A 24,713-nucleotide genomic window follows, 5' to 3' on the forward strand; every position below is an offset into this window, starting at 1 on the left:
CTGACACAGGAAACTAAAGAAACAAGGGGGAGATGTAAAAACTGAAGGGTGAAAGGGATTGAGTCAGAACTGGAGAAATTCAACGAGGTAGAAGAATTACACAAATGACAGAAATCGGGATCCAGATCTGCATTTACAAGGAATGGCCAACATTCATTAGCGGCCAAGATTATCTATGCACCCGTTAGGTGAAGATTTTTTATATTTTCTCACTTTACAAGAGGATGACCCCAGATGAACCTGTAAGACTACAGCTACACAATTGAACAAAGTGATAAAAGAAAAAGTGTGACAAGGAAGAAGAAAGTGATGAAGCATAAGAAGAGTTCATGCACATCACGGCTTCCAATAACTTGGAAAACAACAAGCAAGATTCTCTCTTAAAAGCCTATTAGATCCAGCAACAAATTTCCCATGCTCCATGCCGGTCCTAAGGAGTGGCTGATTAAATCTACCTGCAAAACATTCCAAGAAAAAGAGGAAGAAAAAAACCATTTAGGACAGGAAATCAAAAGTCAGTTAGAAAGGCCAAAGCAATGATAATGACAATATGTGGTCATTTTTAAGAGATTTTTTATGTTCTCTAGCATCAAGAGACTTCTATACTTTTCTGATTACATTCCAGGAGATGGTCTAAAAGTTCTCGAAGTATCTCTGCTTTCTGAACTTTATTTTTTGGTTAAATAGAATTGATTCTTAGTCATTAAGGTTATCTAAAGCCTGGTAGAATCATGAAATACTGATTGGTCATTGCAGGTTCCTTCAACTGACCTGATTCGTGGTCTCCCATAGACAAGGACGTTATCCAAGTAATACAAAGAACTTCCACTATTTTGTTAAGTTACAATAGAGACTGGTAATTCTGCAGAAAGTTCATCCAAACTAGTATGAAAATGAGTAACAAGTATAGAGTTAACAGTGCAAAAAAGAGGGAGGCGACAGAGACTGAGAGAAGATACCTTTCATTTCAATATAGGGGCATAAGGTGCAGGGCATGGAGACACAGTGTGATCAGGTAACTGGTCCATCAAATCAATTGTAGCCTGCAAACATGCATGGAGAATTTTCTTTTCCAACCTAACAAGCTGAGTGGCAACTCGTCTCTTGGGATTCAAGTTTGGATCTGACAACTAATGTAACAAAAATATGTCAAGCAAAACTTACTTCACAATAAGTTAAGATTTAATCTCCAACTCAGTTGATAGAGCCAACATTACCAAAGACTCATCTTCATGCAGTGTAGTAGGGTAGACAGCTAGGCGTCCATTGAAATAATCAACAAGCTGGCCTAGCACTGCTCGTTCCATACAGGGGCTCACCTATGGCAAATATATTTCACCATAATTTCAGTAGGAAGAAAAAGTTCCACTCTGTTTACCTAAATGATTTTGTGACTTTAATCCTATAAAAGGCACAGCTAGAATCAAAGTTTACATAAGAATAACAGGCCAAGGCTGAAATCTTTTTCTACAAAAATTGACCTAACTGAATTATGCATTAGTTTGGTCATCTACTGAATTAGTTTGGATTTCAATTTGAGTATAACTCTCACAAATCTTACATTGCAATTAGGATTTAGTCATGCAGTAAATAAATTAAGAGATTTACAATTTGCAGCAAATGAACTCACTGGGCAGACTGGTCCTTGAGAAGAAAGAACAGATTGCATCTCTGAAGGATCTGAAACATAGCCCAATCGCAAATATGGAAGCATATCTGTAACAGCTTCTTTTTCCCTCCCTGCATAAACCTGAAACAGGTAAAGATAAAGATCAGAAAGAGAATATCTGACAATAATCCAATTAACACAAGGTTCGAGTTCTTACACGAAAAACTTGTACTGATAGTTTACCATTTCTTTGAACAACCATTCTCTTTTCCTGATATTGAGGATCCTCGGTATTCAAAGCTGCCTGGACATACGGAAAATAAAGCCATCAATCTCATTGATACCATCGACTTATACATATCATACCAAATCCCATCACTTTAATCATTTTTGTTCGACATATATAAGGCATCTAAGACACAGAAGTAAAGATACCTATTCATTCAGAAAGCATATCAACATGGTTGACAAAGAAAACTCTGAAATTGCAGATACAAGATGGAAAACCCAAATTTACCTCAACAACCAGTCGATCATAAGAATTATCATCATCAACAAAACCATAATTTATAAGCAATTTTGAATTAGGCTGTGGCCCACACCTAAAAAGACAAGTAATTTTCCAATGTCAAATTTTGTATTGCAATGTACAAATGGAGCAACAGTTAGAAGGCAAAGGTTTCAATACTATAGCATGACTGAAAGAGAAACCAAAATTATGGACAATAAATAATATATTGTATTGATACCAGACAACAATAGATTCCCCAGCCTTATATGGTCGATCAACCACTAGTTCAACAGCACCATCAACAGCACTTAACATTGCCTTGCAATTGCTCCTGTAAGCTAGCAATGGGGGTCCAAGAGGAACCAAAGCAAATCTCCGAGCCAAAGCGACTTTCTGAATACAAACAAGATTCAGTTTATCACTCCAACATAATGTTTAAAAAATTTCAGGAAAGGAGAATAAGAAGAGAGGGTTTTGGTATATGCAATGTTATCAACAAAGTTTAACCAAACAAGTGTCTAAATTTATTAAACATGAAGCATAACGAATGTCGCCATCTAGTAAGTCACTCATTTCCTCAAGGGTTGAAAATATATTTTCGAAAGTTAGGGAAAACATTATCGCTGGCTAAAGAGAATATACCTGTAAATGTACCACGCAAGACTGAACAGCAACAAAGGCTTGTTTGAAGATCTCAAATGGAAAGGCCTCAGTAGGGATATCGTAGGGATATTGCTGCATGCAAAAAATCAATAAATATTTATGGTCACACTCTAAACTCTAAGCTTTAAAAAGGAAACTGAAAAAAATGAAATACTATACCTGAAAGAGAGACCCAGCCATAAACCAGACAGTGTCAAGCTCATTATACTCTCTTTTTATTCCTTCAGCCCTTTCAAGGACTTCAGCCTAACTTGTGAACAACAGAATTCAGTCATGAAACTCAATGAACTATACAACATTAAATCGGCTAGAAAAAACGAAAAGGGGATAAAAAGACATTGTGTTGTCGCTGCTACCTTAGTAGGGCTACCTGTTAGGTAAGCCAATTCATCTTGTGACCATAAAAGTGGAGATTCCACAGCCAGCTGGCCCCTTCCTCGTTGACGATCAAGCTCTCTGATATATGGATACCAGAATGACTTCTTTCCTTGCTTCTTCTCATACATTAAGTACAACGCTAGGCATGCCAATTCCGATAATTTGTTTGTCGTCAAAAGTTCCGCTGTGTAAAAGGCCAGGCAAGTTAACACAAATTAGACATCCTAACTAAGTAAACAAAACGAAATCTTAAAACGGCTTCTTTTTCCCATTTTCCACTCAATTTAAATGCTATCATCAGATACAAAAATACAGGCATAGATGCTCCAGAAGTGCTGAAATGAAATGTAATCCCACTCCACATTGCTTCTCCCATCCTCTAATCACTCACCATTTACCACAAAGCTATAAACGGTGTAGCTGTACCCAAAAAAAAAAAAAAAAAAAAGCTCTACAATTTATAGTTTTGCAAATGAGAAATCCACATGACAGAGTAGGAATCAAGTACGGGAAGCAGTTGCACAACGGTCTAAGCTACCACCCAAGTTGATAATCAACTTTACAAAATTGGGGAAAAGCCTCAAATGAATCAGATTTCCAAAATTTAAAAGGACATTCATTGCTACATAATTCAACACCTTACAAATGCACCTTACCAACAGTCTCATTTCCCAGCACTCTCTCAAGCGTCACAACCAATGAATTCGGCACCGAAAATGCCACATCACCCGCCTACAGAACCAAGAACACAGAACCAAAACAGAACAAAAACACAACTTTAACAAAAACCACAGAACAAAAATCGCAAATTTAACAAAATCCCATTAAAAAGACCACCAAAAGAATCACAAATTTAAAGCCAACTCACCTGAAGATCATCACTGGCAGCGACATAATGTATAGGTCTATGCTTCGCATCATGTGAAGGCCTCTCTTTGAGCTCAACTCCACAAGGAGGCAACCCGTTTTTGTGCATCCAAGATTTCAAGTCGTCAAATTCATTATCTTTCTTGCTGACAAGTTCCTTTCTTGAACCAGCCACAAGGGTATCAGAAGCTGAAGCCAGACAAAAATTGTTCCTTTTTCTAGAAAGGATTCTGGGATTAGGGTTCTTGCAGAATGGAAGTGAAAGGTGAGGTAATGGAGGCAAATAGCACTTGTTGAGAAAACAAGTGAGCTCCATTTTGGGAAGTTCCTTCAAGGAATTTGAGAAGTGAAAAAAACTGAGGTTTTTTAAGTGTCTGAAGATGTTTTTGGGGAAGGGATAAGAGAAGAAGGTGTTCGAAAGGGCAACGTAAAATATGATAAGAAAGAGGGTCTGAGCCTGGGGTATACTTGGATTAGATTGGATTGGATTGGAGGGAAACAAAAATCTCTTTGGGTGTTTTTATGTGTGCGTGGACCAGCAGATGCTGCTAAATGTGGTATTTGATCTTCAACTCTCGATTTTTTTCAAGTTGACCCTGTTTCTAAACTCTATTATATTTATCATTTGTTTGGAACTTTTTCTCGGAATATATTACTGGTGTGAGGTGAAAGTAGTTGAGGAAGAGAAAGGTGTGGTGGTGAGTCTGAGAATAAGGTTCCTAACCTATTTGTGTTACCAATTTATATGCATTGATTATTCATCTTTTCTTCTAGTGATTGCCCATTGCTCATTTCATTTCAAATTGAATGTACATTGTCACTTTGACTTATCCAAACAAACTATTTTTAATAATTATTTATTATAATTTTACTAGTAATTAAAATTTCAAAAATTAAGTTTTTATAAATTTCAAATTTAATTTTTTTCGGATCTTATTTTGTTAAAAAATTTTAATTTCTATATAATGTCACAAAAAAATTACAATAAAAGTAAAGTAAACATTTAATTTGGAATGGAGAGATCGAGTTGCTCACTGTATTTATGGGCTTGGCTCATTCAATATATTTATTATATTAGTTCATATTTATTTTTATACAATTTTAATTTTAAATGTAGTTAAAAAATAACAACAAAATATTTAATTTGGAGTAATTTGAGCTTGGATGTAGATTCTAGAGGTTTTAACCAAATCCGACCCTACTCGATCGATAAATACTTGTAAGAAAAAATGATAAGTATTTTAATTAATTTTTTGTAAAAAAACCTATTATTACCTTAATTTTAAAAATAAATTAATAAATTTATGTCGAATATGTATAAAGGAAAACATTTAATATTAGTGTGGTAAAAATTCCAAAAAAAAAGGTAATGTACGAAAAAAGAAATTTAGGGTAGAGAGAAAATACATGACCCAATAATGGATTGGCACAAATGGGCTAATTGGGCTCAGAGAATAGAAATCCAAAGAAAAGCTCGAATCCTTTGTTTCATCAGTAAAGCATCTGGGTCGGGCCTCTTTTCACTTAACCCCACAACATCTTCAATTTGTCCCTACTCCGTACCTAGGGTAGACGTCAATGTACTTTCGTCATCCAAATCCATTCCATGTTTCCAAACAGAAACGCAAACGGAAACGCAAAAAGCAAAAACTCACCACTAAGAAACTCAAACACAGTTTTCAGAAAATCTCAGCTGAAAAATGGATCAAAAAAACCCAACAATCGATCCCAAAAACGGCTTCAATTCAAAGACTAAAACCTTCCACAGCTTGAGACCGCCCATCAATCTCCCTCCACAACACCTTCCTTTGACGGTAACTGCCTACGCTCTCTCTCTCCAAGCCACCTCTCCTTGGCCTCGTGACTCGGTTGCTCTTATTGACTCAGCCACCGGCCAAAAAATCACCTACTCCGACTTAATTCGCCGGATGAACTCACTGGCTTTTTATCTCAGAACTGTTATCAAACTCTCCAAAGGAGACACCGCTTTCGTTCTCTCAACAAACTCGGTTGAGGTTCCCATTCTTTACTTCGCTCTGCTTTCTATCGGGGTCGTAGTTACACCCGCCAACCCACTCAGTACTGAGTCGGAAATCTCCCGCCAAGTCGAGTTATCAAACCCAGTGATCGCTTTTGCATTAAACTCAACTGCCCACAAGCTCCCCAAGCTTCGTTTCGGAACAATTCTCATCGACTCACCCGAGTTTAACTCAGCCATGCAAACAAAGCCGTGGTTTAATCAGGAAACGTACCGAGTTGAAGTTTATCAATCCGATTTAGCTGCCATCATGTACTCGTCCGGAACAACCGGAAGAGTCAAAGCAGTAATGTTGACTCACCGGAATTTAACCTCAGTAATCACCGGCTATTACTCTGTCAAAGAAGAAACTAGAACAGCGTCGGTCGTGCTGTACACCGTACCGCTATTTCATACGTATGGGTTTCTCTATGTTTTTAAATCTGTTGCGTTAAGTGAAACGGTGGTGGTAATGGGTCGTTTCAATGTTAAGAAGATGTTGAAGGCAGTGGAGGATTTTCGGGTGCAGCGGTTGGCGACGGCGCCGCCGCTGGTGGTGGCATTGGTTAAGGGTGTGGTGACCAAGGATTTTGATTTGAGTTCGTTGGAATGGGTCGTTTCCGGCGGAGCTCCGCTCGGAAAAGATGCGATCGCGGCGTTTACAGAGAAGTTTCCAATCGTTCTGCTTGCTCAGGTGAGAAAAGATCTTCACCGTTGGTTTGAACAATTAATCATATGGTACTATTTCTTTATTAAAATGTAAGATTTTGAGCCCTTCTTTTTAAAAAAAAAATTAAAAAAGAAAACTCATCACGATATCTCTTGATCGAAATCTTAAATCAATTATTCGAATCAGAGATAAAAGAAAAACACATATATCAAACATTTAAGATATCAAATAAGATTTTTTGTTTGTTGATAGGACTTTGAGTAAACAGGTTTAGAATATTTATGATGTAGCAGAGTGGGTGTGGGGGCAAGGGCACATTAACTCTGCCTACAACCACAAGACAAACTTTGAGAAATTTAGTGAAAATCGCTATCATCATCATCGTCATTGATTTGCAGCAATCACAAGTGGGTGTGGGGTAGCTGGTGCTTGTGCTTTGTTTAGCAAGGGAGTGTGGGTGGTGGTCAGCCCATCTCCGGTGTCTAGCCATTTTGTAACCTTAACGCCGCATTTAGACTTGGGCCCTAGCCAACAAGTTCTACACGTTAATAATTGTGCGATCAATACGATCATTACTTTTTTTTAATGGGAAAAGAGATTCGATTTCGATCCTTTAATTGCATGAGACACGTACCTGAAGTTTAAAATGTAATATCTTATATTTTATATCTCTAAGTAGAGAACAGACAAATGGTATTTTTCATTTTAGTAGTTTAATTGATAAGTATAAGTGGGTAGTGTCAGCTCTAAATCAAAAGGCAGGGAATAAATATGCCGACTTGGCTCAAAGGTTCCTATATCCACAGCACCGGCAATTTATTGGGGCTTTTCCCGCACACATAAAATATTTGATTCCCATCAAATTATTATAACATATGGAAAAGGAGAGGAGAGAGAAAGGAAAGGATAGTGTTGCCGTTGTCGTCGACAAACCTATGGTTGGATGATCTCTTTATTTAAAAAAAAAAGATTTTAAATCTCCATTTTTTAAAATAAGAAGGAGGTTTTTTTAATAGGGATTTAAATTTTAATAAAAGTACATGCATTAACCATTAAAATGCAAACACTTAATTGAGATTTTTTTTTTATAAAAAAGATGAAGTCCATGGTATATGTGAAGATCCTATAATTATTACAAGATATGAATGTGGCTTTTGAAAAATAAATGGCAAGTTTCTTGGGTTGACTTTTGCATGCAGGCAATGCTTTGGCCTTTTTAACATTTTAATCTTTGTTATTAGATGATGCAACTATATGCCAAGGCAAAACTTCATCACTCATTCATTATCCTGACATATATATAGGGTTATGGACTGACGGAAACGGCGGGGGGTGCTTTTGGATTTGTGGGTCGAGAAGCATGTCGGCGCTGGGGCTCAGTAGGGAAGCTCGCAGCTTATTGTGAAGCAAAGATTGTAGACCCTGACACCGGTGAAGCCTTGCCTCCATGCAAACAAGGAGAACTTTGGCTCAAAGGACCCTCGATAATGAAAGGTTAAAAATGAAGTGGTATTGGCTATCAATTATCCTTCTATCATCAGCCTGAATATTTCATACTTTTATTAGTCTGATAATTTCCAAGGCAAATTGGTTCTTCTGAAGCCATTTCATTTACTGCTTGCTGCAGGATACGCTGCAGACCCAGAGGCAACTGCAGCTACTTTGGTTGCAGATGGGTGGTTAAGAACCGGGGATCTGTGTTATGTTGATGAAGAGGGTTTTATGTTTGTGGTGGATAGGCTTAAGGAACTGATTAAATACAAGGGTTATCAGGTAATCTCATCATGGTCTGAAAGTATATCGTTTAAGTCTGGTAAATCAAGCAAAATTTTCTTGTGCAGGTCGCTCCCGTAGAACTGGAACAATTGCTTCAGTCCCACCCTCAGATATCTGATGCTGCAGTGATACCGTAATTTCCCCTAGCCTCCATCCAGACTCACCTTTTTCCTTAATTAGTTTATCATTTGTGTCTTGTGAGAAAATTAGCTCGCTAAAATGAATTGTGATTAAACATTGTTAGATACCCTGATGAAGAAGCTGGCCAGATTCCAATGGCATTTGTGGTAAGGCAACCACAAAGCAGCCTGAGTGAAGCAGAAATCATGGATTTTGTTGCAAAAAAGGTTCGCTCCCCTGGCACAACGTGGCACTTCCCCTTTTTCATCAACTAGGTTTAGGCTGCAGATTTTAACAGAAAACAAATATTTTTTAAATCTTATTGAATCCTGATGATGATTTTCAGGTTGCACCATACAAGAAAATAAGGCGTGTGGCATTCATTAATTCCATACCGAAAAATCCAGCAGGCAAAATATTGAGAAAGGAACTGAGGAAGATTGCCACCCCAGCAGGAACTTCATCTAAGTTATAATCATTTCTCTTTAATCACAGCACAAGTGGTTGTAGATTTGCACGCGTAAAATTCTTAAATAAAAATACGAATCCATAATTTCTCTGCATTTTTTGCTCTTATTTAAGACAATCTGATCCCAAGCAATTTTATTGAAATTGAAGTGATCATGTAACTGGATTAATAATTCACGTGGAACATTAATTTGTTGTTTTTAAGGATTTATATTTGATGTATTGTCATTGTATATATAGTATTTACAGATTATCACTTAATTACATAATATCACTTCATTAATATGTAAAGGTAAAAAATTCAAAAAAATTTCAAAATAAATATATTCAAAATAATGAATTTTTATCTTTGAGGGTTCTAAAATTTTTAAATTTATTTATTAACTCAATGGTGACATTTGATTTATGAATAATTTATAAAATTTATATACTAACATTGTATCAAATATAAATTCTGTTTTCGATTGTAGACAGTTGGATCTGGATTGTGACTCTCTTCAAGAAAGAAAATAACTCGAATTTTACCACTAATTAAATTAAGGTAGCCATGGCCATTTTAACATCTCCAGACTAAAGTCAAATAAATTCATTTTTGATTATTTATTTTTTAAAAAATTATTAAATATTTTTTTTTAAAAAAAAAAGAAGATTTGCAAATTTTGAATTTCAATCTTTCAAAACAGATTGTTGAAATTTTAATTTTATATAATATAATTGAAGATTGTATAATCAAAATTGAGTTCATTTGATAAAAAAGTCAGATAGGAATAAAGAAAATGAGACAAATAGAGTAAGTTTTTAAATGTATACTATGGAGTATATAAATAACCCTTGAATCTCGTTTGTAGAATTTAAAAACTCTACTTGAAGTGTATTCGATAGTATTCCTTTATAGTTAACTTTCCAAGATAAAAAAAAAAAAAAAATTTCCTTTATGGTTGGCTAGCAAATTTTTTAAGTACTTCTTAAATTGATCAAATCCAACCATTTTCATTTTAGTTTCAACTAAAGAAAAAGTACATGTGAGAATACTGGTTGAGAATGGGCTGTCAGCTATATATGACAAATATAATGGGACGAAAAGAGTAATAAATTATTAATATGATAAATAAAAAAATGTGGTAACATTTTACTCTTGCCTATAGAATTTAAAAACTTTACCGAACAATGTATAGAATAACAATCCAAATATGAATTAATTAGCAATATATATATATATATATATAATGATTAGAATAATTTAAAAGGGGAATGGTCAGAGTACAAAAAAAAAATTTTGTTATAAACTTGCTTAGTTTGGGCTTCAATCTTCTCCTTCATTCTTGAACCGGCCCACAAGATAAGATCAGATTGGACCAAAAGGCCCAAAACGAACTAAATTGGGCCTTTTACTTTCCTCGAAAAAGGAGGCCCAAAACCAACTTAACGGCGCTCTGCCGAGTTTAGTTTGCCAGACCTGTCCAGACTCCCAGCTAATTAACTAAAGTCTCAACTGCCAACGTTTTCATTTCGTTTTCATTACTTTCTTCTGCAATCTGTTTCGAAACTTACTATTCAAAACCAAAGCTTTTGATTTTCAATTCAGAATTGGAAATTCTCCCAAATGTCCCTTTAAAAAAACCCAAAGAAATTCAATTTTTTTCTTTTTAAATAGTTAAAATTGTTCATGGATATTCTTTTTGCTCAGATCCAAGCGGACCTCCGTTCGAACGACGCCCTCCGTCAATCCGGCGCTCTCCTCTCCGCCCTCCAGCATTCCGCCGCCGGACGGGATATCTCCGTAATAGCCAAATCCGCCGTGGAAGAAATTGTCGCCGCCCCCTCCTCTGCCGTCTGCAAAAAGCTCGCCTTCGACCTAATCCGATCCACTCGCTTAACCGCCGACCTTTGGGATTCCGTCTCAATCGGCATACGTAATGACTTGCACTTCCCCGATCCCGACGTCGTTGCTGCCGCAGTCTCTATCCTTGCCGCCATCCCTTCTTATTCACTCTCCAAACTCATCTCCGATGTGAACGCCGAGATCTCCGCTTGTTTCGATTCTCCTTCCGATAGCCTCCGGTTCTCCATCACCGAGACTCTAGGCTGTGTCCTCGCTAGGGACGACCTCGTAACGCTATGTGAAAACAATGTTAATCTTCTCGACAAGGTTTCAGCTTGGTGGGCCCGGATTGGGCTTAATATGTTGGATAAATCCGACACGGTTTCGAAGGTGGCATTTGAATCCGTTGGAAGATTATTTCAGGAATTTGATTCGAAAAGAATGAGCAGATTAGCTGGTGATAAGCTTGTAGATAGTGAAAATTCTTTAGCTATAAGGTCTAATTGGGTTTCTTCAATGGTTGACTTTGTTTGGAAAAAACGCAGCGCTTTAATGGCAAGGTCGTTGATTTTGCCTGTTGAGAGTTTTCGAGCAACGGTTTTTCCGTTAGTTTATGCGGTAAAGGCGGTTGCTTCGGGGGGTTTGGAAGTGATAAGGAAGATTTCGAAGGGCACTAAAGTGAACGGGACTGTGGTGGATTCAAATGCGGAGAAATTAGTTGGGGTTTCGGATTTGGTTACTCATTTGGCTCCATTTTTGGCGTCTTCATTGGAACCGGCATTGATTTTTGAAGTTGGGATTAATATGTTGTACTTGGCTGATGTGCCTGGTGGGAAGCCGGAATGGGCTTCACAGTCAATTATTGCGATTTTGACACTTTGGGATAGACAGGAGTTTGCTTCTGCTAGAGAGAGTATTGTTCGAGCTGTTGTTACTAATCTTCATCTGCTTGATCTTCATATGCAGGTGCCTGTGCTTTTATTTATTTTTTAGTTTTTGCATAAGTTAAATAAGGTGTTTTTAATGTGTATGAGATAGGGCTGCGCATCATTGACATTGTGAGTTGATGGAGTTGTATTGGTGAGAATGTTTCAAGTTTAGCTGTGCCATTGAGTATATATTTGTTAGAGTTGCATTTTATTGGGGTAGTGAATAACTAAGCTGCATTGTTGAAGGATAGTTCTTCCTTCTGCTGAAATGACATGTGTCTGTTCTTAGATGTTTCTTCATTGCCTTTATTTTGTTGGAAGTCAGGCCTGTTATTTTGTGACTTTTAAGAGGTGACTTCTGAAATGTTGTTGCAGTGTTTGTGCTTGGTGCTGCTTATAAGACAATGTGTATGAACTGACATTTGTTAGTATTTAGTAATGCAAAATGGGTGTTAATTGCCTAGACTCAAAACTTTAGGTTTAAACATGACGTAGAATTCTTCAATTTCCATTCAAAGGTTATAGTTTTGAACGTGGCCTCATATGTTAAACTTTTGCTTGAAGGTTTCATTGTTCAAGAGACTGCTTCTTATGGTAAGAAACTTGAGAGCAGAATCAGACCGAATGCATGCTTTAGCCTGTATTTGTCGGACAGCTTTATGTGTTGATCTATTTGCAAAAGAAAGCGTCCGAAGAGGTCAGAAACCTCTTGCAGGAACTGATATAGCATCTCTTTTTGAGGATGCTAGAGTAAAAGATGATCTTCATAATGTAACTAGTAAAAGCTTGTTCAGAGAGGAGTTGGTGGCAACTCTTGTGGAAAGTTGCTTCCAGTTGTCTCTACCTTTACCTGAACAAAAGAACTCAGGTATGGAGAGCAGAGTGATCGGAGCCTTGGCATATGGAACAGGCTATGGTGCATTAAACTGGACAGAGACTGCCCTGGAAGTGGTGGAAGTTTGCAGGCCTTGTGTCAAATGGGATTGTGATCGAAGGACTTATGCAATCGATTGCTATTTGAAACTGCTTGTTCGGCTCTGCCATATTTACGATACTAGGGGAGGTGTGAAAAGAGTCAAAGATGGGGCTTCCCAAGATCAAATTTTAAATGAGACAAGATTACAGAACTTGCAACGTGATCTTGTAAAAGATCTACGTGAGGTATGTGAGATCTTATAGAAAATTTACATGCCACATTCTCTATCTTACAAGATTGTGTTGTGCAAATAGCTTTTTTTTTCCCAATATGCTGTTTAATATTCATGGTGGAGGGATAAGTTGAGAAACTAGAATTATAGTCTCCAAGGGTATTTAGGCCAAATTATTATTATTGTTGAGTTATGAACTTCTTTGGTCTCTTGGTGCTTTTTCATCTTAAACCTTTGTCCAATCGGTAGGTGAATACCCCGCGAATATGTGCACGTCTTCTTTGGGCTATTTCAGAACACATAGACCTAGAAGGTCTGGATCCACTACTCGCCGATGATCCTGAGGATCCTCTAAACATTATTGTGTCAAATATTCACAAGGTCCTCTTCAACGTAGATTCATCTGCAAATACAACAAATAGGCCTCAAGATGTTCAGGCAGTTCTTCTCTGTGCTCAGCGGTTGGGATCACGTCATGCTAGGGCTGGGCAGTTACTAACAAAGGAGCTTGAGGAGTTCAGAACCAATGGCTTGGCTGATTCTGTCAGCAAGCATCAGTGCCGTATGATATTGCAGAAAATTAAATATGTTTCTAGCCACCCTGAAAGCAGGTGAGGATGATGTCAATAGCTCTAAATGTTTGCATGAGTCTGATGATTTTTGATGCGCTTAATAACGAAGCATAGCATAGAGGATGTTTCTTTAGCATAAGTGATTGACTGTCCCCTATCTTTGCTCTTTTTTAGTCTTTTGGGTTGAATTGGGATGGACTGCAAGTTTGGTGAAAGGCTTCATGTTTACTCATAAGTAGTGATGGCTGTAAGCATAGATTTTTTGCTTATTGGCAGATGTTATTTCCATCTTTGTTGCTATATGAGTCTGCTGGCAATGTAGGCAAGTACCTTGTCAAACTTAGTTCATCTGAAGTAGCTTCTTTCTTACATGTTTCCCCAGCCTTAAAATGAAAAGGAAACATAGATCTTTGTATATAATTTGCATTCTTATGAACCAAAGTGAGATAGAGCATGTTTCTTTTTCAGGTGGGCAGGGGTTAGTGAAGCCAGAGGAGATTACCCATTTAGCCACCATAAACTTACTGTTCAGTTTTATGAAGCATCAGCTGCCCAAGACAGAAAATTGGAAGGGTTGGTTCATAAGGCCATTTTGGAGCTTTGGAGGCCAGACCCTAGTGAATTAACACTGTTGCTAACAAAGGGAATTGACTCCACATCACTCAAGGTTCCTCCAACTGCTCATACTTTGACTGGTAGCAGTGATCCTTGCTACATTGAGGCCTATCATCTGGCAGATGCAGGAGATGGAAGAATCAGTCTGCATCTGAAGGTTCAAACTCCTCTTTATTTATTTTTATTTTCTATGCTTCTTAAACCCTTCTCTGTAGTTGCTATGTGATGTGAGGTAACACAAGTTTGTAGCTCCTCTTGAAGTGAGGGATATGATAAGCATATGTTGACTAGAGCCTGCATAATTTCTTGAAACTTGAAATTTATCTAAATCTAATGCCGGAGATATTGGACTTTCCAGAGTCATCACAGGTTAAGTTGAGGAATTTCTAAGTGGTAAAATAGATTCTACCCTTTTAAGTAGCAATTTTTTAGTGGGAGGTTATGCACTTGTGCAAGATGCATTTATTTATTCGTTCGATAGTGGATCACTGTCTGCAGTAGAAATTTTTCATGCTTTTACTGTCAACCTACTGATGACAACCTTGACATTATGAATCAATATTTTACAGATTCCCATAAGTTAGGCTATAGTTTTTTTTTTTAATACCTCTTTTTATTATGCTTCATTTTCTCTCTTTCTTCTTCTCTCTCACCAGCCCTCGAACCAGGGACATGTGGCTCGGGTGCTCTGACCCAAGCACCCCTAGCCAACAAGCCGAAACGATGGCCGGTCAAAGTTAGGCTATAGTTTGATCAAATGATCAAATCATTTGTGTTACATGCTACAAATCCCTTTTTCTTTTTTTTTTATTTGAAAATACAAATCCCTTTTTCCTGACCAGGCACAAAAATCTGAACACAGTATCTGTACTTAATGCCTATTATTTTCTTGTGTTGCTGTTTTACTGGCTATGATCATGATGCCTGTTGATGAGATTCCCTTGGTTGATGGGTGAATTTTGCAGGTTCTTAATTTGACTGAACTGGAACTAAATCGTGTTGATATTAGGGTTGGTTTATCTGGTTCTTTGTATTTTATGGATGGGTCTCCTCAAGCACTACGGCAGTTGCGTAATCTTGTTTCGCAGGTTTCCTTTTTCATCTTTGTAAATAAATTATTTTTTTCCTCTCAATTATCTGATTCTAAGCTTTCAAATGCACCTATTCTACCTCAGCTTGGGAAAATCTTGTCTTCTCTTTTCAGGACCCAGTACTTTGCAGTGTTACAGTAGGTGTTTCTCATTTTGAAAGATGCGGCTTTTGGGTTCAAGTCTTATACTACCCATTCTATGGAAGTGGTGCTGTAGGAGATTATGAAGGTGATTACGCTGAAGAGGATCCACAAATTATCAGGCAAAAGAGAAGCCTAAGGCCAGAACTGGGAGAACCTGTGATTTTGAGATGTCAGCCTTACAAAATTCCGCTGACTGAGCTTCTCTTGCCACATAAAATTTCACCTGTTGAGTTTTTCCGTCTGTGGCCCAGTTTGCCGGCTATCGTGGAATATACTGGCACATATATTTATGAAGGAAGTGGCTTCAAGGCTACTGCTGCGCAGCAGTATGGGTCTTCCCCATTTTTGAGTGGACTGAAATCATTGTATTCCAAGCCTTTTCACAGAGTTTGTTCGCACATCATCCACACTGTGGCTGGGTTTCAGGTAGTATTCAATCTCTTGATATTTTAGCTGATCACATGTATGTGTTGGTATATTTATTGGGTCTCTGCCCTTCTGAGTAATGTTTTTGTGAATATATTCAAGCATTCTTCCATGAAATTCTTTTGTTTGCTGAGACTCGTCTTGTGCTCACTGCAGTTATTGGAAAATTATAAATTTGGAAGTATTTGCAAGGATCATAACTGCTAGAATTTCTTTCTTTCTTTCAATGAAGTTGTTTCAACATATTGATTGGTTTGTTGAAACTTATTTAGTTAATGTGAGGCTTTTCTGTTGCCTGACAAAATTGCTATTCATTTTTCCCCACTTGTGGGTTGTGACAGCTATGTTATGCTGCAAAAACTTGGCACGGAGGCTTCTTGGGTATGATGATTTTTGGAGCCAGTGAAGTGAGCAGAAATGTGGACTTGGGTGACGAGACAACAACTATGATGTGCAAATTTGTGGTCCGAGCTTCTGATGCATCAATCACCAAACAGATTGAATCAGATCCACAAGGCTGGTTGGATGGCCTGACTGATGGCGGTGTGGAGTACATGCCTGAAGATGAAGTGAAGGTGGCCGCTGCTGAGAGGCTTAGAATATCAATGGAACGGATAGCCTTGTTAAAGGCCGCGCAACCAAAGAAAACTCCAAAATCTGATGATGAAGAGGAGGATGAAGAGAAAGAAGAGGAAGATGCGGAGAAGAAAAAAGATGGTGAGGAGAATGGTAAACCTAAAGGACCTTCCACTCTTTCAAAGCTAACAGCAGAAGAAGCTGAGCACCGTGCTCTTCAAGCAGCAGTGCTTCAGGAATGGCACATGCTGTGTAAAGATAGAAGCTTCAAGATCAGTTAACATTGTCATCCTGTTTTTGGGGCCGATGAAACAAAGGGCTATATCTTTTTTCTACTGTATTATGGTTTTGGTTTGCATTAGGTAGGTATTGAAAGCTGATTAGAGTGCCATCTTTTTTTTTTTTGAGTTCCATAACTTTTTCTTCTATGGGGCATTCCCTTGTACATCTTGTACCGGCTTTGTCTGTTATTCATCATCAGAGATCAATTGTTAAACACTAAACAAAAGATGTTCATGCATGTTTGAATCACTTCCACTCTGGAACTTGGACTCCATACTCCGTCATTAATTTGTAGCATGCAACGCATTTCGTACATAAAAAATTGTGATACTAACAATGCAGCCTCTCCCTCTCCTTTATTTCTTTTCATGTGCATGAAATTTTTCAACGCAAAAAAATGGCACTGAATATGAAAAATGCTTCGGCCTTGTGGTGAATTTGGTTGTTCAAACTGTTCCATTGCTCAACCAAATTTGTCTGGGTTGAGCACTCTTGTTCTTAATTTTCATGGGGTAAACGAATGAGAAATGACAGCAAGGGAAAGAAGAATCTATTCAAGTAACTTGCCAAAGCTTGCTCTTCCATCATATTGTACACTAATCCCACTTAAATAAGAACACATCCACAGATTAGGTGAACAAAACTACATAAGAAAATTTGCCACCTCTTTGAACAACTTAGAGCTAATAGAACAAATTGGTAGGCCTAGCATCTTTCTCCCTGTCATTTACCACTTCTACTCCAGATGATAGGAGTAAAAACCACTCACATGTTAATACTTCTGAGGAACAGTGTCAAAGTCATCAAAGTCAAGCCTCTGTCGCTCTCTGCCCGCCTGAACATAGAAAGGCATTGTCTAGTTACCACTCAATGGTTCGTAAACATTCTTGGCTAAAATCTTTTGATGAATGGAAATGGCAAGCTCACCTTTGCTAGATACAATGGATCACATGACATGAGTTCATCCATAACAGTTAGCTTCTTTGAGAGGGTCATCAACCTGTAATGTAACATATAAACAAATAAATAAACAAAAAAAAACCTTTAATAATGCTTTTATTCATTAAGAAGCCAAGCCATTTTTTACAATATAAGGGGCCCGACAAATAATCACCAGTGTTCTGCGACATGTCCCTATGATTGATGACATCATAAATTGTAACTCTTTTTTGAAGAACTATTGCAATTGATAACACTTATAATAAAGTATTGCCAATATTGGAAAACACAGCATGTATAAACAAGTATAGTCCTAAACAATACAAAATTTTCTATTATAATAAAACATGACAGTGGTGTCTATTCCATAGAGTGTACCTCTGGATTGATGAGTCAATACGCTCAATCATTTCACAGGTCTTATATTGTTCAGGATCCTCTAGGAATCTAACCATCCCATCTTTCTGGTTGATAGTTGCATATATCTCACCATCTTGAATCTAAAAGTTGACATTAAAATGTCAACAATGCAAATGTGAAACAGATAATATAATTGCAGCCTTAATTAACTGAAACAGAATCCAAAATTACCATTTGTAGAACATGCATTTCCGCTTCCTTAGGGCTATTCAGTTGCACTGTGTTAGCAATGTCATGAAGAGAGAGAGTTAAATACGTCTGGGTCAACCTCTGGATATTTCGCTTATACATAGATGAGATAACCTGCTTCACCAATCCTAGATTGTTGTCCTGGTAAGAGTACAAAGCTTCATTCAGATGGTCAAACATATAAAGCACAAGAGTAGGGCTAAAATTTGATACAGCACTCACACTTTCAAATTTCTCCTCGTTTGCCTTTACATATGTCTCTAAATCTGCAACTTTCCCATTGTTATAACTATTTGCCAGTTCGACGTATGGCTACTCAAGGGACGATAAGCAGTTAATTAGTAAACTCAACAAAAAATAACTAATGAAGTAAACGTGGTTCATTCTTTATGAAGGTACAAGGCTATAAGTGGTGTCTTTTTTTTTTTTTTTAAAGTTCAAAATCATTACCTGACATAAGTTCTTCAAATTTCTCTGAGCTACTGAAGAAGCATACTTAGGGAGACTGGTAGAAAACTGTAACCAAGAGAATGGAAAACCATAGGAAAAATCACCATTTAGATATGAAGAAGAGCCAAGATGAACTTGCACCTAACAATTTTGTCTAAATGGTGAAAGTATTCACCTTTCAAAATCACAGCTTCAAAATTGAAAATCAATTGGTCCATACATTCATAATTCACAATACAATGTAAATTAGAAATGCATAACATACCTGTCCATGGAGAATAAGAGAGACCAATATGTATTTTTTGTAAGCCTCAACAGCTATAGCATTGATGGTAGACATAGGAGCAGTCACAACCTAGACGATTACCATAAAGCAAACAAAAAATTAGGATAATAGTAAGTCATATTGTCATAATTTTAGCAGCTGACCAATAATAAAAACAGAGCTGGAAAGGAACAACATACATTGTGTAGAAGCTCCAATGCTTTCTGAAATCGCTTTTGCCCAACGCAAATCATTCCCCTGTCATGATGCCAAACGGGAAACCCAATCAGTGATTCCCCTCGATGATGCTAAACCAGTGAAATAGTCAAATCAAGGAGAATAGCATAGCATTCGACATTTAATTAAATCAATTATTAAAGTGATGCATCTTTCTCCTTCGGTAGATAATATGATTATGCTACTCGATTCATGCAAAAACAGAAATAAAGTTTCATAATGAAATAAGAAAATGTTAGATGTAACATGCACCTCTAGAAAGAACCTAATTTTGTTAGAGATTACGAGTCTAAAAGGAAAAAATATGAGCTCCTGAGAACTAAGCATCTCAAATGCGCATTATAGTAAGCAAATTGAAAGACTAGCTTGAGAAGCAACCCACCCATAATAGCAATAGAGAAAAAGGTCCCTTGGCTGATCAACCTCAAAAATATCTTCCTCTAGAATGGAAAGACCAGTTCTGTAGCACTTTGCCAGCAGACAAAGCAAAAGAAACTCCGGATGTAAAGTAGTCAAATGTTCAGTGGAAGACTGAAGCTTACGAATAGCAGTCAGCATTGGGGCCACACCATGCAAGGGCTCCTCAAGCAACAGAACTTGGTCCTTGAACCTCTTACAAACAGATATAACTGCCAATTAAATTAAAATCAACATCAACAATAATTGACAACCCAACAAGCAAAAACTTTGCCACTATCAGTAATAATTCGATACAAAGTAAAGAGTAGTACACTTATCAGGCGCCAACCGAATTTGATCAGCAACACATGAACTGATAAATCTGGCAATGATTAACGCGAATGTACTAGCTTGTTCTTTTGTAACTGGACCAGCAGTGCATGCCTCTCTGTTGAATTATTAAGAAAACTCACCATTAAAACTCATAATTTTTATTTTTCTACGAAATTACAAGGTCTATATTAGTTAATCAAAATTCCAGATTTTAAATTTAACGAAAAAGTTATAGAGAAACTAATTGGACCAAAAAAATAAAAAGAAGGGGGGGGGGGGGGGGGGGGGGGGTGTGTCACCAAAAAACCCCAAGATTCAATTTCCTCCACTTTCTCTTCTGTTCTCGGCAACCAAACATCAGATTCTAAACATAACCAGATCACCCCCCCCCCCCCCCCCCAAATATAAACTTTCTCGAAGTTTTACATAGAAAAATCGCTTCTTTATCTTTTTAAATCAAAGACCCAAACTGAAAAGGAACTCACATGAAATAGAGGTAACCGAGAGAGTGCTTGGAAGGGTCGAGTTGGTCGAGAAAAGGTAACAACCGAGTGGACTCGGCATGGAGCGATTCATCAGCTTGTTTAAGCAAATTTTGTAGCACTGAAACATCGGAGGCAGTGCTTGATAGCCCCTGGATTTGAGTCACGAAACCTTCCACTGAGTTCATCCTGTCTCTCGCAACTGAGTTTTCCGATCGAATCAACTCAGGTAACAATCAAAAACCAAAAGCTTATTTGCGTTTTACCTTTCAAATAGATATATAAAGGCCAAATACCAAATAAGTCCCTAAATTATGTCAAAAAAATCAATTGAGCCTTTATCATTTTATTAGGTTCAAATAAATCTTTAAAATTTTATTTGAAATTAAATAAACCCTTCTTCCTAATCGTTGACTAATTTTTATTAGTCAATAGTATATATAATACTTTTATATAAGATCATTTATCACATGATAGATGATGTGACATTAAATACTATTGATTAAGATAGAGTAAATGGATAAAAAAGTAAACACATAAATTTTAATTAATAATATTTAATACTAAGTCATTTATGATATAAAATAAAAATATCACATATATCGTTGACTAATGTAAGTTAATCAGTGATTAAGGAGAGGGGCTTATTTGACCAAAAATAAAAATTTAGAGACTTATTTGAACGTAATAAAAGAATAAGAGTTGAATTAATTTTTTTAATATAGTTCAAGGGCTTTTTTAGGTATTTAACTATATATATATTAGTCCTCTCCCCTATAAATGATTTTCTTTTGTATTAAAATTTGAAAGAAAAATAATTTTTAATGTTTTGTAAAGCAATAGTATAAGTTTTGCAAATACTAAAATGAAAATAAAATAAAATAAAATTCAATTTCGAAGAAAATAAAGAATATTAACCAAAAAAATTGGCTTGAGTGAGCCAACTTGATGTAGTGGGGTAATTTTAACCCTATTGGATTGTTATTTTTATTATTTTAATCATTTATTTAAAAAAAACATTTTCAACGATTGGATTATCCTATTTCTTTATTTTTTTTACATTTTTACTTAATTTATATAAAATAAAAAAATAAAAAAATGGAAACTTATTACATTTTATTTGATAAGCTTCCAAGCATTATTAGCCCAAAAAAGAAATTAAAATAAAAAAAGCTGAAAATTGAAACGATTTTATGGAATTTAAAATTGAAATATGTAACTTGATTGTTGGTCAGCTAAGTGGCCAAGTAAAGATGGTAAATCTTGGATTATGCTAATGGCTAAAAAAAAAACTCTTTGGTCTATATTTCTTTTTTCTATTTTTTGTGCTTTTTTTTTATATAAAAATACCTAAATTTGTGTATTTTATACAATATCTTTAAATCATTTGTGTTTTTTTTTTTTTTTAAAAAAACTTGTTTGAAATTAGTTATTGAAATTTGAAAATCGAAATGAGTTCGAGTAATTAAGGAGTATTATTTATCGGATTGGATTATAATTTGATTATTAAAGTCAAATATTTTAATCGTGATTTGAGTAAATATGAAAATAAAAAAATTCAAAATAAAATTTTTTCATGTTTTAGTGGGCCTTGGTCGATTTCCGGGACTTTTTATTTGGGCCTCGATTCGGACCGTAGAACAGTAAAGGCACAGCCCAGTTCTTCTATTTGCATTTTGCTTTTGTGTTCTTAGAAGCAAAGGGAGAACGAAGAATCAGAGAAGAGAGGAGCAGAGAAGCAAAAGGAGAGCTCTGAAAAGCAGTCGAAAATGGCGGATTACCATTTCATTTACAAAGATGTAGAAGGGGCTTCGACTCAATGGGACGATATCCAAAGAAAGCTTGGGAATTTACCTCCAAAACCACCACCGTTCAAACCTGATCCTTTCGAACCTGCACCCGACTCGGATTCAGCCCCGAAGGACAAGTCTTGGATCGATGAAAAGACTGAGGAAGAACTTGAAGACCTCGAAGATGATCTCGACGACGATCGATTCCTTGAAGAATACAGGTTTAATTTAATTTTTCTCGAATAAATTGGATTTTTTCGGATTTAATAAGTGGATTAAGATATTTCTGTTTTTTTTATTATATGGTCCGGGGATGATTTTTTTTCTTGAATTAGAAATATGGTTTTGGTTCATTTAAGTTCTAGAAGTTGTATAGCGGGTAAAATTTGGTGACCTTAACGATTAATTTCAGGTTAATTGTTATTTGTTCTTGATTTTGTACCAAATTCTTGACTATAAAAGGTCGAACTTTTGCCTGTGACTGGAATTACTTGTCTTTTCAAATTTTCATTGACATCTATGTTTCGGCCTTTTAATTGGAAAATGGTGTGGTTTTAATAGAAAGAAGAGGCTAGCTGAGATGAGGGAAGCAGTTAAGATTTCAAAGTACGGATCAGTGATACCGATTTCAGGATCCGATTTCGTGCGTGAAGTTTCACAAGCTCCTCAGGATGTCTGGGTGGTTGTCATTCTCTACAAAGAAGGGTATTTACATTTGAAAAAACTGCTTTCATTTCATGCAAATATACTAGTTATTCAAAATGTAACAAAGTCCTTTCTTTTTGTGTTGAGTAACATTGGCATCATGTAATCTTTACACGCATAATATAGTAACAACTATTTCTTATTCATTTTGAGTTTCACTCTTCAGTTATCGATTGGTATTTGGTGTTTTCTGCTTCACATTTGATGTGAATTATCTTATGGGTTTTAAATATTTTATTTTTCTTTTTTATTTATTTTTTATAACATTTAATCTAATAAAAATTATGCCGTTTTCCTTTCGTTGTACTATTTTATATGGATGTTGATGAAATTCGATAGCGATAGTGGTTGATGAAGAAATAACCATGACTTGTGAACCATGAAATTTGTAAATGCTGATGCTCATAGAGAAAAAGATGTGGGTGCTGTGCTGTTAAGTGCAAAACGTTTTACAGTTCCTTGTATTGATTGATTGTTGCTTTATTGGTATCTCTTATTAGATTCCCAGAGTGTGGGCTGCTTTTGCGGTGTTTGGAAGAATTGGCAGTTAAATACCCAGCAACAAAGTTTGTCAAGATAATATCTACTGATTGCATTCCTAACTACCCAGATCGTAACCTTCCCACTCTCTTGGTATATAACAATGGAGCAGTGAAAGCAAATTATGTGGGCTTGCATAGTTTTGGCAGGAGATGCACGCCTGAAGGTATGCTATATATGAATCTTGTCTCTTCTTTTTCTCATTTTCAAATAAATTTGACTTGGGGCAGTAGGGGAAGTATGAAGATGCTACTTGTCAATCTTGTGTTGTAGTCTTGGATGTAAAATATAATTATTTTGGGTGCACACCAAGATCCTTGAGGTGGGAGATGTTTTCGTACATTCTGTTGTCTTGTTTTGCTTTCAATGGTGTTGTTGACCTACTGCACCAACGTTTGCATGCGCTTTTTTTAATTGAAATTTATTAGATCAATGCCTTTATGATATTTTTGTTCTCTCTTAAAATATAGGTGTGGCCTTAGTCCTCTGCCAATCAGATCCTGTACTAAATGATGGCCAAAGTGGAAGCGATCCATCAAGAAAAGCCGTTCTTGAAGATGTTCAAAGGAGGTTCATAGAGAAAGTTGTTACAGAGCACGAAAATCATGATGATGATGGATCATCAAGTGATTAGAAGTTTGGTAAATTCTTCTGGTTTCTTTTGGTTAGAAACAGAAGCATTACCATTGACAGACAAACTGTAGTTCGTGCTCTCTTCCTACTGCTTTTTGTTTTTTTTCTTTGAAGTTTCTGTTCATCACCTGCTCAACAAAACATTCTAATTTTGATATTTGTCCATGTATTATAATTCTCCACTCTAGTTTCAATCCGTTCATGACATTTTTGTTTTTCCTTTGGGGTTTTAGTAATTGTCATCTCTATTGTTTAGCTTTTTCTTGATGTCTTGTTGTGAGGCTATCTTTAATGGAGCAAGGTGAGATGCATCACTGTCTAGAAATTCTTCATGATCTCTCTTAAAGCAGGAAAAGAAAATTAGTTTGGTTTATGCGTGTGCGTTCGGTTGGCTTGGTCTGAAAATTCCGGAAATTGAATTAGAATTTTTTTAAAAAAGATATTAAATCAAAATAACTGAAATTAAATTAAGTGGTTGGTTTGATTGATTCGGTCAATTATAAGTAATTCTCAACACTTAATTTTAGCAATATTTTCCAGAAAAAGATAAATAAAATTACTCATTTTCACATTCTAATAAAAAACAAATTCACCAGGTAAATAGGAGAAAACTATCCCTCCAACTTTCATTAAGAAACAAATAATCGG

At 36.3% G+C, this 24,713-nt stretch overlaps 5 protein-coding genes across 6 annotated transcripts; 3 read left to right on the plus strand and 2 right to left on the minus strand.

Moving 5' to 3' along the window:
• Positions 1 to 58: 58 nt before the first annotated feature.
• Positions 59 to 4,738, minus strand: LOC18600948 (Rubisco methyltransferase family protein). 2 transcript variants are annotated; one of them, XR_016025769.1, is made up of 13 exons: positions 4,030 to 4,738; positions 3,818 to 3,893; positions 3,140 to 3,345; positions 2,943 to 3,029; positions 2,763 to 2,855; positions 2,359 to 2,513; positions 2,127 to 2,211; positions 1,827 to 1,913; positions 1,631 to 1,750; positions 1,218 to 1,319; positions 960 to 1,130; positions 772 to 862; positions 59 to 455 (listed from the first exon to the last, which is right to left on the minus strand). XR_016025769.1 is itself a non-coding variant. In XM_088805291.1 (12 exons), the coding sequence occupies exons 1-11, from the start codon at positions 4,342 to 4,344 to the stop codon at positions 963 to 965; spliced, it is 1,494 nt and encodes a 497-aa protein (XP_088661417.1). In that variant the 5' UTR covers positions 4,345 to 4,738; the 3' UTR covers positions 59 to 455; positions 960 to 962. The 2 variants fall into 2 exon arrangements, 1 of the variants encoding a protein (XP_088661417.1); XM_088805291.1 differs by lacking the exon at positions 772 to 862.
• An 880-nt stretch (positions 4,739 to 5,618) lies between these two features.
• LOC18600949 (4-coumarate--CoA ligase-like 9) lies at positions 5,619 to 9,174 on the plus strand. Its single transcript, XM_007031716.3, has 6 exons — positions 5,619 to 6,739; positions 8,020 to 8,209; positions 8,343 to 8,488; positions 8,557 to 8,624; positions 8,736 to 8,838; positions 8,958 to 9,174. The coding sequence occupies exons 1-6, from the start codon at positions 5,729 to 5,731 to the stop codon at positions 9,084 to 9,086; spliced, it is 1,647 nt and encodes a 548-aa protein (XP_007031778.2). The 5' UTR covers positions 5,619 to 5,728; the 3' UTR covers positions 9,087 to 9,174.
• A 1,408-nt stretch (positions 9,175 to 10,582) lies between these two features.
• On the plus strand, positions 10,583 to 16,946 carry TPLATE (ARM repeat superfamily protein). The gene is made up of 7 exons (XM_007031722.3): positions 10,583 to 11,867; positions 12,395 to 12,991; positions 13,228 to 13,589; positions 14,019 to 14,322; positions 15,131 to 15,253; positions 15,370 to 15,825; positions 16,167 to 16,946. The coding sequence occupies exons 1-7, from the start codon at positions 10,746 to 10,748 to the stop codon at positions 16,680 to 16,682; spliced, it is 3,480 nt and encodes a 1,159-aa protein (XP_007031784.2). The 5' UTR covers positions 10,583 to 10,745; the 3' UTR covers positions 16,683 to 16,946.
• A 265-nt stretch (positions 16,947 to 17,211) lies between these two features.
• COP13 (Proteasome component (PCI) domain protein) lies at positions 17,212 to 20,658 on the minus strand. Its single transcript, XM_018119679.2, has 11 exons — positions 20,401 to 20,658; positions 19,915 to 20,030; positions 19,566 to 19,812; positions 19,147 to 19,204; positions 18,947 to 19,036; positions 18,682 to 18,747; positions 18,454 to 18,543; positions 18,214 to 18,372; positions 18,001 to 18,122; positions 17,611 to 17,683; positions 17,212 to 17,518 (listed from the first exon to the last, which is right to left on the minus strand). The coding sequence occupies exons 1-11, from the start codon at positions 20,583 to 20,585 to the stop codon at positions 17,456 to 17,458; spliced, it is 1,269 nt and encodes a 422-aa protein (XP_017975168.1). The 5' UTR covers positions 20,586 to 20,658; the 3' UTR covers positions 17,212 to 17,455.
• Positions 20,659 to 22,077: 1,419 nt separating this feature from the next.
• LOC18600952 (Thioredoxin superfamily protein) lies at positions 22,078 to 24,332 on the plus strand. The gene is made up of 4 exons (XM_007031724.3): positions 22,078 to 22,408; positions 22,749 to 22,892; positions 23,393 to 23,598; positions 23,903 to 24,332. Exons 1-4 carry the CDS (start codon positions 22,167 to 22,169, stop codon positions 24,064 to 24,066), a joined length of 756 nt encoding a protein of 251 aa, XP_007031786.1. The 5' UTR covers positions 22,078 to 22,166; the 3' UTR covers positions 24,067 to 24,332.
• The last annotated feature ends 381 nt before the right edge of the window (positions 24,333 to 24,713 follow it).

This window comes from Theobroma cacao, chromosome 4 (assembly GCF_053813885.1).
Source record: "Theobroma cacao isolate CCN51 chromosome 4, ASM5381388v1, whole genome shotgun sequence".
Classification (NCBI taxonomy): domain Eukaryota; kingdom Viridiplantae; phylum Streptophyta; class Magnoliopsida; order Malvales; family Malvaceae; genus Theobroma; species Theobroma cacao.

Bases quoted from the DNA above. Each gene is read 5' to 3' on its own strand.
- TPLATE (XM_007031722.3), top strand. From the start codon at position 10,746: ATGGATATTCTTTTTGCTCAGATCCAAGCGGACCTCCGTTCGAACGAC. The intron at 13,590-14,018 runs GTGAGGATGATG...TTTCTTTTTCAG, and splicing joins TCTAGCCACCCTGAAAGCAG to GTGGGCAGGGGTTAGTGAAG. The intron at 15,254-15,369 runs GTTTCCTTTTTC...TTCTCTTTTCAG, and splicing joins TGCGTAATCTTGTTTCGCAG to GACCCAGTACTTTGCAGTGT.
- LOC18600948 (XM_088805291.1), bottom strand. From the start codon at position 4,344: ATGGAGCTCACTTGTTTTCTCAACAAGTGCTATTTGCCTCCATTACCT. The intron at 3,030-3,139 runs GTAGCAGCGACA...TTCACAAGTTAG, and splicing joins TAACAGGTAGCCCTACTAAG to GCTGAAGTCCTTGAAAGGGC. The intron at 1,131-1,217 runs GTAATGTTGGCT...TTGTTACATTAG, and splicing joins TGCATGAAGATGAGTCTTTG to TTGTCAGATCCAAACTTGAA.
- LOC18600949 (XM_007031716.3), top strand. From the start codon at position 5,729: ATGGATCAAAAAAACCCAACAATCGATCCCAAAAACGGCTTCAATTCA. The intron at 6,740-8,019 runs GTGAGAAAAGAT...ACATATATATAG, and splicing joins CAATCGTTCTGCTTGCTCAG to GGTTATGGACTGACGGAAAC. The intron at 8,625-8,735 runs GTAATTTCCCCT...AAACATTGTTAG, and splicing joins TCTGATGCTGCAGTGATACC to ATACCCTGATGAAGAAGCTG.
- LOC18600952 (XM_007031724.3), top strand. From the start codon at position 22,167: ATGGCGGATTACCATTTCATTTACAAAGATGTAGAAGGGGCTTCGACT. The intron at 22,893-23,392 runs GTATTTACATTT...ATCTCTTATTAG, and splicing joins GTCATTCTCTACAAAGAAGG to ATTCCCAGAGTGTGGGCTGC. The intron at 23,599-23,902 runs GTATGCTATATA...CTTAAAATATAG, and splicing joins CAGGAGATGCACGCCTGAAG to GTGTGGCCTTAGTCCTCTGC.
- COP13 (XM_018119679.2), bottom strand. From the start codon at position 20,585: ATGAACTCAGTGGAAGGTTTCGTGACTCAAATCCAGGGGCTATCAAGC. The intron at 19,205-19,565 runs GTGGGTTGCTTC...GCATCATGACAG, and splicing joins TTTCTCTATTGCTATTATGG to GGGAATGATTTGCGTTGGGC. The intron at 17,519-17,610 runs GTGAGCTTGCCA...TTCTATGTTCAG, and splicing joins ATCCATTGTATCTAGCAAAG to GCGGGCAGAGAGCGACAGAG.